General features: G+C 38.3%; 1 protein-coding gene across 1 annotated transcript in view; it reads left to right on the forward strand.

The window, feature by feature from the left end:
* The window catches only part of LOC125254118 (segment polarity protein dishevelled homolog DVL-3), a 34,809-nt gene extending 27,751 nt beyond the window's left edge, over positions 1-7,058 (forward strand). Inside the window, exons 8-15 of the mRNA XM_048168560.1 lie at positions 722-861; positions 935-1,011; positions 1,110-1,177; positions 1,334-1,483; positions 3,153-3,284; positions 4,041-4,208; positions 4,327-4,542; positions 5,520-7,058. Of these exons, the coding sequence (XP_048024517.1) occupies positions 722-861; positions 935-1,011; positions 1,110-1,177; positions 1,334-1,483; positions 3,153-3,284; positions 4,041-4,208; positions 4,327-4,542; positions 5,520-5,902 (1,334 nt within the window). The 3' untranslated portion in view covers positions 5,903-7,058. The remainder of the gene's footprint in view (positions 1-721; positions 862-934; positions 1,012-1,109; positions 1,178-1,333; positions 1,484-3,152; positions 3,285-4,040; positions 4,209-4,326; positions 4,543-5,519) is intronic.
* The last annotated feature ends 4,859 nt before the right edge of the window (positions 7,059-11,917 follow it).

Raw genomic sequence — 11,917 nt, forward strand, 5'->3', positions numbered from 1 at the left:
ACGCAAAGGGAGATATTTTCTTTTACAGAAATCGCTGTTTAAAGACTACAACAAATGGCTGGTAGGGACTACAACAAGCTTTTTCCTTGGTTGGTGACATTACAAACCCCAAAATTTACATAATCCTGCCCCCGAGAACATGCAATAAAGTGGTCAAGGCCATGTTGGGCTGCTTTTGAGAAGAGGAAGAGTTGTTGTAGTAGAGTGTTGTTGTCATGCCGTCATTTTACGCCGGACTGCTTCACAAACGAGGGTCAATTCAACACTGGATTTGCACAAAAGATTAACATGACGGCACATGCTAGTCGATGAGTTGAATCAACTCCACAGCAACTACATAAATTTATCCACTAACCATTCAGAAACGTCCAGATTCATTCTTTCATTCTCTCCATCAGTGTCCGGTTTGAACAATGTAAGGCTGAACACCGTTACTGACAATCCTCATTTTGGCTGCATGAGATTCTCCACCTTTGTTGTTGTTGAGCAACCGAGGCGCAAGCTGTTAAAGCTCCGCCTTGTTCTGGAAAGCGGCCGAGAGCAGCAGCTCATTTGCATTTAAAGGGACACACACAAAAACAGCATGTTTTTGCTCACACCCAAATCGGGGCAAATTTGTCAAGCTATAAGTCATGTGAGTTTTACAGCACTCTCACAACACTAAATCTATACTCTGCTCTTCGTCTCTCCATTTTGTTTTTCTCTCTTCCTCTTGCTATAGAGAAGTATAATTTTCTGGGAATTAGTATAGTCGGGCAGAGTAATGAGAGGGGTGATGGAGGAATCTACATTGGCTCCATCATGAAGGGCGGTGCGGTGGCTGCTGATGGACGCATTGAGCCGGGTGACATGCTTCTGCAGGTCAGTCACTCTTTTATATTTTCCTGCTCATGGCTGTTGTTTGTGATTTCTAAGAGTTGCTTTTGTGTTGTAGGTGAATGATATCAACTTTGAGAACATGAGTAATGATGATGCAGTGAGGGTGCTGCGAGAGATTGTCCATAAACCTGGGTAAGAAGCGGACGCTGTGATGTTCGGTTCTCTTGTTACGGACTAGATGATGTTTATATCAGCACTGACGTTACTTGTGTGCATGTTCACATTTACAGACCCATCACACTGACTGTGGCCAAATGTTGGGATCCAAACCCTCGTAGCTGTTTCACCCTCCCAAGAAGTAAGAGAGAAACTGGTGCTATTATAGTGCTATTTAAGTCAACATGAAGTGGTTTTCGCAACCATTTCACGTTCACAATTAAATTATTTTTATTGTTCTTGACCTCTTTGGTGGCAAGTGACCAGGCATCTGTTCACTCCCCCTGTGTTTGTTCAGGTGAGCCGATCCGTCCCATAGACCCTGCTGCCTGGGTGTCTCACACAGCCGCTATGACGGGGGCGTACCCAGTGTACGGTATGAGCCCTTCCATGAGCACAATCACCTCCACCAGCTCCTCCATCACAAGCTCCATTCCAGAGACTGAGCGTAAGTGTTTATCCACCCACCCTTCCCATAATCCACCTCTGCTGTGCCCCGCTGTCTGTCGCCAGAGGATGACTTCATCTGCCAGTCCACTGCTTACTGTGTTTCAAACGTAGCCCTTAACAACTGAGTATGTCAAATGAAAATCAAAGATTTGTGATTTGTCTTGAATGACATACAAAAACTGTACATTGAAAATTAGGGCAACCCTTGTGGAAAAGAAGCACACAAAGGAGTACTTATAACAGAAATACTATACTTTAAAAGAATAGACTTAAGTGTGAACTGAATGTAATGTTTTTGGACACTTGAATGAAAGGAGAATCAGACAATGACGACCTTGGACTGTCGAGCAGCTGTCCTGTATCAGGCAAATATTCCACTTTCAGAACTACAACAATTAGCATCTTCAATTTCCAACAGATTAAAAAGTTTAATTATAAGGAAAGGTCATGTGGCACAGTGGTAAACATGCCTCTGTCCAAGCTTTTTTGGAGTGTGTTGCAGCCATCAAAATCAAAAGGTGTCAGTTGAAAAGTTGGTCAGTGAAAACACTGCACTTTTGTCAGTTAAATAAAGTTTAAAGAGAATTAACAAACCACAGATTCTGGATTTTGTTGCATTTTACAAAATTGTCCCTACTTTTCTGGAAATGGAGTTGTAGATTTGTTTGAACGTACTTTTAAAGGGTTAGCTCACCCAAAAATGAGAATAAGTTCATTTATTACTCACCCTTGTGCCGTTCCACACCCGTAAGACCTTCGTTAATCTTCGAAACACAAATTAAGATATTTTTGTTGAAATCCGATGGCTCTGTGAGGCCTCCATATGGAGCAATGACATTTCCTCTCTCAAGATCCATTAATGTACTAAAAACATATTTAAATTAGTTCATGTGAGTACAGTGGTTCAATATTAATATTATAAAGCGACGAGAATATTTTTGGTGTGCCAAAAAACAAAATAACGACTTATATAGTGATGGCCGATTTCACAACACTGCTTCAGGAAGCTTTGGAGTGTTATGATTCTTCTGTGTCGAATCATGATTCGGATCACGTGTCAAACCGCCAAACTGTTGAAATCATGTGACTTTGGCGCTCCGAACCACTGATTCGACACGCTGATTCATTATGCTCCGAAGCTTCCTGATGCAGTGTTTTGAAATCAGCCATCACTATATAAGTTGTTTTTTTTTTTTCACCAAAAACATTCTCGTTGCTTTATAATATTAATATTGAACCACTGTACTCACATGAACTGATTTAAATATGTTTTTAGTACATTAATGGATCTTGAGAGAGGAAGTGTCCATTGCTCCCTATGCAGGCCTCACGGAGCCATCGGATTTCAACAAAAATATCTTAATTTGCATTCCGAAGATTAACGAAGGTCTTACGGGTGTGGAACGGCATGAGGGTAAGTAATAAATGACAGAATTTTCATTTTTGGGTGAACTAACCCTTTAAGATTTGAAGTGCACAAGTGCACATTGAATATAATTAAGCACACTTCTTTTTCACAAGGGAAATTAGATTTATAAAATTTGTAAACTCTTCTCAGATCAGTTGATAATGGCTATAGCACCTTGATGTTCTCACTGAGCACATCTTTGTAATTCACCCACATCTGTGGACTGCTGTACACCTGCTCACTGTGCTTTACTCTGCAGGGTTCGAGGATTTCCATCTGTCCATCCATAGTGACATGGCAGCAGTAGCCAAAGCGATGGCATCGCCAGAGTCAGGCCTGGAGGTGCGAGACAGAATGTGGCTGAAGATCACCATCCCCAACGCCTTTATAGGTAAAACAACACCCTCACTCTTAAAACTTCAGAATCTAACCTGGGTGTGGAGAGGAAATACCACCACAAGTGATAATGAAAAGTTCCTCTTTTTAATCTGCTATCTAACGTTTGATGTTTTACATCATTTTCAGTGTCTATCCAGTTTACAGCCACTTTTGGATTTGATTTGACTGGTAGCAGCCATAATTGTTCTGAATAATAATTAATTTCAAAGAATCCATTGACATAAATGGATGACACCATCTATGGTGGTGTTTTTATGTTTCAAAAGAAATTAAATGGAAATAGAAACAGATTGTTTCTTCCATATTGTGATGTACATCTGAGCATAACGGATTAGCGGGGAAAAAAAAGACAAAATGTAGTGGCCGTGACACTCAAAAGTGAAGGCAGATGAACATTAGGGGCCGATTTAAGTGACTAAATGATTAGGGATGTCCTGCATACGTCACCAGATAGAAATCTGTTTTCACGCCTTTGTTTTGAATAAGCGACCTCTAGTGGCGAAAATTACATATTGTGCCTTTAAGACACTTATTGAAAGCTAGTACACTGTTCAAGCACAAAAACATTATGCAAATATTAGTTTTTTTTATTATAAAACAATAGATATGCTGTTCAAAATGAAGACAAACAGTATTTAGAGGCTTTGTGGTTGACAAATGATGATAGTTAATGTGATGAATTACACCTGTGCATATTCTGCTGCGACAACAGTGTCTTCAGAGGTGAAATATTTGTTTTTTCTATCAGGTTCAGATGTGGTGGATTGGCTGTATCATCACGTCGAGGGCTTCACCGACAGACGGGAGGCACGCAAATACGCCAGCAACCTGTTAAAAGCCGGCTATATCCGCCACACTGTCAACAAGATCACCTTCTCTGAACAGTGCTATTACATCTTTGGTGACCTCTGTGGCAGTGAGTTCATGATCTTTAGTTTTTCATTTTCTCCCCACTCTTTCACGTTAAAGCATCTTTTATTTATTCATTTGGAGTAAACTCTATTCCCCTCCTGTTTGTTCCTCTTCTCTCTCAGATATGGCCAGTCTCACCTTGCATGACCATGACGGTTCTAGTGGGGCGTCTGACCAGGACACTCTGGCTCCGTTGCCCCACCCTGGGGTGGCTCCCTGGCCACTCACTTTCCCTTATCAGTACCCGATCCCTCACCCGTACAATCCCCATCCTGTGCACGATCCCACCTACAGCTTCACTGCAGGGGGCGGCAGCGCCGGCAGCCCTCACAGCGAAGGTGAGACTGCATTCTACTTGGGGCAAATATACCTCCAAAATAAAAAGAAATGCCCCTCAAATTCAAGATAAGGAGTCAAATAATGCCCCTATACAATTAAACTACATTTATTACAACTGTTGTGATTAAAGTGAAATGTAAAAATTAATGAAAAGTATGAATTGCTGCATTACATTTAGATCTAATCGTGTTGCTTCAGAGATTTCTTTTTACATGGATTTTTGCAGCATTGAGCATTATAACCAACCACACACATTTCTGTTGAGTCTATGAATTCATTGGCCAATCAGAGATGCTTAGATTACTCACGATTAAAATAAAATGTAAAAATGAATGAGAATGGTCAATTACATTTAGATCTGCTCACATGGCATCAAAGAGTTCTTTTTACACTGTTCTTCTGCAGCATTGAGCATAGGGCTGCACGATATTGAAGAAACGTGATAACTTGTTAATGCGATATCCGATATGTGCTACGATGATGCTTTAGGTGTGTAAAATTTGCTCAGAGTTCTGCAGTTCCATGAATTCTCTCCTCATAAACAAAAAAGTGCAAAGAATGTTTTGGCTTTTCATTCTACTCAGATAACCAATGTGAAGATTTGACTTTCTAAAAAAAAGCAGTAAGCTAATTCATAAATGTTCTCAGCTTAATTAGCTTGTTTGGTCTAAAAGAATTAGCCATTTGTAATATAATATAAAGATGTCTTTTGTTGATGTTGATCACATTTTATTAGTTACAAACTAGTTCTCTGATTGATTGAATTATTTAAATATTTGACTTAAAAGTTACAGATATATTTAATTATAGGTAATTATTTAAAAAATGCAATAGGAAATCACTTCTGGGGTGCAAATACTCCTTATCCTGACCCTGCATTCGAATCTTCCACCCTCATCCGATTACAAGGCGAATTCAGTGATGTGAAAAAACATATTTTAAGTCTAATTTTTCCTTTCTTTTATTCCGCTCGCAGGTAGTCGAAGCAGCGGCTCGAATCGCAGCGGTAGCAAAAACGACGCAAATGCAGCGGCTGGAACGCAGGAGTCTGGAGGCAGATCTGGCAGTGGCAGCGAGTCCGAGAAAAGAGAGAAGGCTCCCAGCGAACGCTCTGCAGCGCCCCCTAGCGAACACAGCGTGCGCAGCTCGCACACCATCCGAAGCACCCACTCTCATGCCCAGAGCCTGGTGTGTGGACCGCCCGGCCTCCCTCCACAACCACAGACACCCATAACAGCAGCACCGGGCTCTCCTCCGGAACGAGACCTGTCCTCGGTGCCCCCCGAACTCACGGCCTCACGCCAATCTTTCCGCATGGCCATGGGAAACCCCAGCGAGTTCTTCGTCGACGTCATGTGATGTGCTTCAGGTGACCCAGAGGGCCGTCTCGCATGCACAGGCACTATGAAATCAAGAAAGAAAAATGGGGAGAAAGACGAGAAAGAGATGCATTGACATTTTACCCGGTGGAGAGTGCCGAGTGTCCCTCCTAATGTCCCTCCTGTGTCCTGTGGCTTGCACTTTCTTCAGTGAAGAAGACTGGAACTGATCACAAATCCCATCATGCCCTTATTATGATTAATGGTGACTCTATGGGATGAAGTGATGACGTCTGAGTGAAGGTGAATGCTTGCTGGTTTTTATGTACTTTTTATGTACTTTACCTGCATTTTTTTATATTTTGTCCTCTGACCAGTTTATTAACCTCAAGCTAAGATCTGTTTATCAATCAAAGATAAACTAAATTATGCGAAAAGAGAGAAAAGCATGAGACATGGGAAGAAAGTGAGGTAATCTTCTACTTCTAAATCACCTTTTGCTTTTTAAAGGATGAGCAAATAATTTTTTAATGATTTTAAAAAAGACAAACACTATCAAATGATAGAATCTTTGGCAATTATTTTATATTTATGACTTTGATTTTCTGCTAATAATTGTGGAGAGTGAGAGAGAGTTAAAAAGAGAGAGTTTTTAAGTTTACAGACAGGACTTTTAAAGTCTGCCTTACTCTTTGGGTTAAAATGAATTTATTAAACATGATGTTTTGTCTTTTTTTTTTTTTTTTTTTTAAATAACGTGAACTAATGAATTGTGCACAATAAGACCAGGGACTTTTATTAATTAAGTAGCTCAAGTCAATTATTATTTGATGTTGATTTAAAGAAATTAAATTGGGAGATATTCGGTCCTGTACTGTTATTCTTTGTAATAATCAACCTGTATTATGTGTGCTGGACCTGCAGCAGTGATGAAGTTCAGAACGGACCTTTAATGTTTCAACATTATCAGCACCCCTGAATGAACCTGATGATGCACTATTATTATGTAATGGAGAGCAGCTCTCTTCACTCTCTCACTTTTCCCCAAACAACACAGTACTTTATATGTTAATGTTTGTCATCATTAACTATCAGCACTCTGCTTTATTGTTTCTCTGTAAACCTTCCATATTTTTTCTCAGATGCATTTATCACATGTTTAATTATTGGAAACAGTATTAAATGGATCAATTTAATACTCACTGTACACTGTTTTATGACAAAACAAAACAAAACAAATTGTTTTATTTATAAATATAGTTTATTGCCTAAACACTGAGTGTGAATCTTTCTGGGTTTTATAGACATCACTTTTAGTCTTTTGCAGTCATGAAGAAAAAACAAGACCTTCTCATACATGTGATCAGGGCTTGACATTAACACCCGCCAACCCGCCACATGCGGGTAGATTTCAGCTGTGGCGGGTAAGACAGCCACTCCCACTAGCCACTTTGGCGGGTTGAATATAATTTCAGCCTAGAGCCAAATGAAATGCCAAGATCGTCGTATCACAAAATTACAATTCAATCACCATTCTTTATCGATTAACTTGTAATTGAAGGCGGGATAGGCAGAATCACGCTGAATGACACACAACAGAAGCGCTCTCTCATTCGCGATCAGTTCTCCTTGCGCCCGAATAGTCAAATACATGCACAGTCGCACACACAAATGTCAAAATGTCCATCTTGTTGAGTATCTCGCGTGAATACAGTCGGTTTTGGCTTAAGTGGACGTAAACAGGTGGGTAATAACTGGATATGTGTCAGTATATTACGACCATGCATTCAGCAGACCATGTTAACCATGTTAAATAAACCTACTGTATCTGAAAAAAGATTTTTTTTAAAAATGTACTATTGTTTTTGTAATTTGCTTCTTTGTTCTTTTATATAGCCTAACAAATATAACTTTTTCTCATATTAATTTCTCATATTAGCCTATATGCTCATATTGCCCACCCCTTGACAACATGTACATACCAGCTGATATACAATGTAGTCTTGATTTGGGTGGTCACTCATGCATTTGAAAAGTCATGAAGTTTGAAAGGGTTTTAAATCTTCTAAATCAAGTAAAATGACTCAAAATCAAGTAATTTCAGCATGCCAAAGTCAACTTTAATCATATAAAATGTAATTTCCCAACATCAAAATTGTGGCCAGTGAAAATGCTGAGTGGCTAGTATCTTTGGAAAACCACTAGCCACAGTGGCTGGTGAGCAAAAACGTTAATGTCAAGCCCTGCATGTGATCAACTATAGACAAAAAAATTACAATTGCAATTATTATTATTTAATAAAAAGTTATTTATTAAATTAATAAAGAAATATCTTACTATTAGAAATATACTATTGTACTGAAAAATAACAAAAATGTATTTAATAATTAATATTAGAATATATTAGAATACAATAAGTTATAATAAAACTAATAGAAATATTATTATTGTTGATAATTATTTTTATTATTATTATCATTATATTTTTATTTTATTTTACAGAACAACAGTAAATTTACAATACTAACATTTATGTTTGCCTTAATTTGCTTTCAAATGTTAAACCATTGAGCTTTTATTTTGGCGGAAACCTGCAGGGAGACCTTAACACTTCTCTTTGTTGACAACAGATTTATAAACAATTCTCATTATGAATTTGGGAAGATGGTTGGCGCATGTTGCGTGGTTGTTGCTACTTGTGTGGAGTAGCATTTACTGCGAATCAAAACTGAAACAGTGCTGTGCTACAGACTATATACTAGGGGTGTAACAGTACATGCATTCGTCCATACAGTCAGTCACAGGTGATCCACACTCCAATCCACAAGGGGGTGCGTGCGGTAATGCAACGCTGTTTGCTAATGTTGTGGCAAAAATCAAAAGGATTCTTACTGCATAAGAGACAAACTTGTCCAAATGTCTTTCAAAGGTTTTATTTCTTGCAAGAAAGGTCAGACAGTCATACAGAAGCACAAAAGCACTGCAGAGTTTGAGACAAAGATTACAGTCTCCAACTCTCCCTTATATCTTGGCCTTCAAGGCTGAAAACTCTGTTCTCTTCCCATATTTAGACACGTGACTTACACAGTACCCCTCCACCTGTCACGTGAAGCTCATATCCCCTGCTATACAAAACCCATACATTTGACACACATATTTGGGCCCTGGCAGAGAGCCAGAAATAATCCCTAAATACGGCCTTCCACGTGACTCAAAGAGTGCATACTCAAACATAAGGATAATCATATGAAATTATTCTACAATTTCTTCCACACTAACCACAACAGCAAAAAGCGCAGAAGAAGAACAGGCGATCTAGATATGCGTGTAAGGGTGCATTCAATTCAAGTAGGAAAGATCGTATTTATGAGCTGAACGCACATGAACGCCAACACAATGTAGTAAATACGAGTGGGAAGCTTGGGATTTTCTTTAAGCCCAGATCTGTATGAGTTGGGGGTGGGTCAGTGAGAAACATGGCGGAATACAACAATACTTATATAGGTATTAGCAGTGACATCGTCAGACTTTTCTATTTACAAGGAAGTAAGCTAATTACCTGCACAAAATATTGTATTGTTATATTATAATGCTATCATATGTAATGATAAAGTTTACAGTGGCTTCATAAACTAATTAAAAAAATTAAAAGCAAAACGCACAAGATGCACATTCTTTGTTCTTGATTTTCTAAAAGTTGAAGTGCTGTATTTTTGTGTAATTAATTAAGATAAGGTACACCAGCATCTTACGCCGACAAAAGTGACTTGAACGCACCTGCCGTCGTAAACACAACTTCCCACCTCTTAAATACAATCTTCCCAGGAGCGACTTGCGTCGCTTCATAAAACTGAGGTTAAACCACTGGAGTCACATGGAGAACTTTAATTATGTCTTTACACCTTACTAGACCTTGAAAGAGGTAGTTGCGTTGGATCTCTATGAAGGGACAGAAAGCTGTCGGATTTCATTAAAAATATCTTAATTTGTGTTCCAAAGATGAAAGAAAATCTTCCGGATGTTTAAAGACACGAGGGTGAGTAATAAACGACAGAATTTTCATTTTTGGGTGAAAACTTTAAGTATTTTAAGATACACAGTCATGAATGTATACTATATTTAAGTACACTTAAATGGTCTTTAATTAATATTATATTATCTACAAGTATGGGTTTTTAAAAACATACTTTTAAAGGTGCCCTAGATTCAAAATTTGAATTTATCTTGGATAACAAATTTATAGTTGAATAACAAGAGTTCAGTACATGGAAAAGACATACATTGAGTTTCAAACTCCATTGCTTTCTCTTTCTTATGTAAATCTCATTTGTTTAAAAGACTTCCGGAAAACACGCGGATCTCAACATAACACAGACTGTTAAGTAACAGTCGGGGTGTACGCCCCAATATTTGCATATTCCAGCCCACGTTCCCAACATTATGAAAGGCATTAGACAAGGGCAGCCAGTAACGTCTGGATCTGCACAGGTGAATCAACAGACTAGGTAAGCAAGAACAACAGCGAAAATGGCAGATGGAGCAATAATAACTGACATGATTCATGATAACATGATATTTTTAGTGATATTTGTAAATTGTCTTTCTAAATGTTTCGTTAACATTTTGCTAATGTACTGTTAAATGAGGTTAAAGTTACCATCGTTTCTTACTGAATTCACGGAGACCAGAGCCGTCGCTATTTTCATTTTTAAACACTTGCAGTCTGTATAATTCATAAACACAACTTCATTCTTTATAAATCTCTCCAACAGTGTAGCATTAGCCGTTAGCCACAGAGCATATAGCCTCAAACTCATAGAGAATCAAATATAAACATCAAAATAAATACTTTACTCACATAATTCGAAGCATGCATACAGCATGCATGACGAACATCTTGTAAAGATCCATTTGAGAGTTATGTTAGCTGTGTGAACTTTGTAAATGTGCTGTAATATAATCGAGAGCTCGTGTGGCAGGGAGCACACGAATTAAAGGGGCGGCGCGCTGAAAAAATCAGTGCATAGTTAATGATGCCCCAAAATAGGCAGTTAAAAAATGTATTTAAAAAAATATATGGGGTATTTTGAGCTGAAACTTCACAGACACATTCAGGGGACACCTAGGACTTATATTACATCTTGTGAAAAAGCATTCTTGGGCACCTTTAAGATTTGTAGTACACTGCAAGTGCACATTCGATACTATTAACACATCTTTTTCAAAAGGGGTGGAAAATGAATTTTGTTCTCTTTGGCTTTCAGAAGAGCTGTTCTAAGATTTACATTTCCACTGTATCAAAAGAAGATCCAGGGACAAGCCATAATTTATATACAACGACTCAGATGGAATCACTTACAGATGATGAAGCATCTCAAAATGATTATGCATCCTTTATACACATAAATCATGCAGCTTGTAGAGGAGACTATTGCTGAGCTATTATTATGAGTGACCAGACGACAATTTTCACCTTTTGACAATAAAACTGATGATAACTTTCATTAAAGGGCTTTTTTTTGTTTTTGGTCAGGTTTTTTGGCAGCTAACACTATCCAACACTGAAATGTAAGAGGGCCAACAAGAAGCTGTAATAAACCATGCGGCCTGAATTGATTTTGCTCTTAAACATGGATTCCAGAAGGCAGACAAAGAGGAGGAGCAAAAGCAAACACAAAATATGAAAACTTACAGTACCTAAGAAAATTATATACAGTCTTTTGCTGTGATCTGTAACCCTTCATTTGACAAGATCATCATCAATCACAGTGGAAAAACTCTCCTCCAACACACACATCTGGAGTCCAATCCAATCCAGCAGTCTTCGAGTTTATTTACACAAAACTTTACCGTTAAAGAAGTACACTTTAGCATACTTTTAAAAAGAGTTTTTATGAAAATAATATACTTTAAAAGAATATACTTAATTGTGAACTGAATGTAATGTAACGCCTTCCCTATTCTACTTTAGGAAAAAAACTAAACTGGCGCCACGTTCGTTCCGTAAGTAGAATAGGGAAGGCGTAGGACATAAAGCGTAAGTTTTTTGAAGAAT

Source organism: Megalobrama amblycephala, linkage group LG19, assembly GCF_018812025.1.
Source record: "Megalobrama amblycephala isolate DHTTF-2021 linkage group LG19, ASM1881202v1, whole genome shotgun sequence".
NCBI classification, from domain to species: Eukaryota; Metazoa; Chordata; class Actinopteri; order Cypriniformes; family Xenocyprididae; genus Megalobrama; species Megalobrama amblycephala.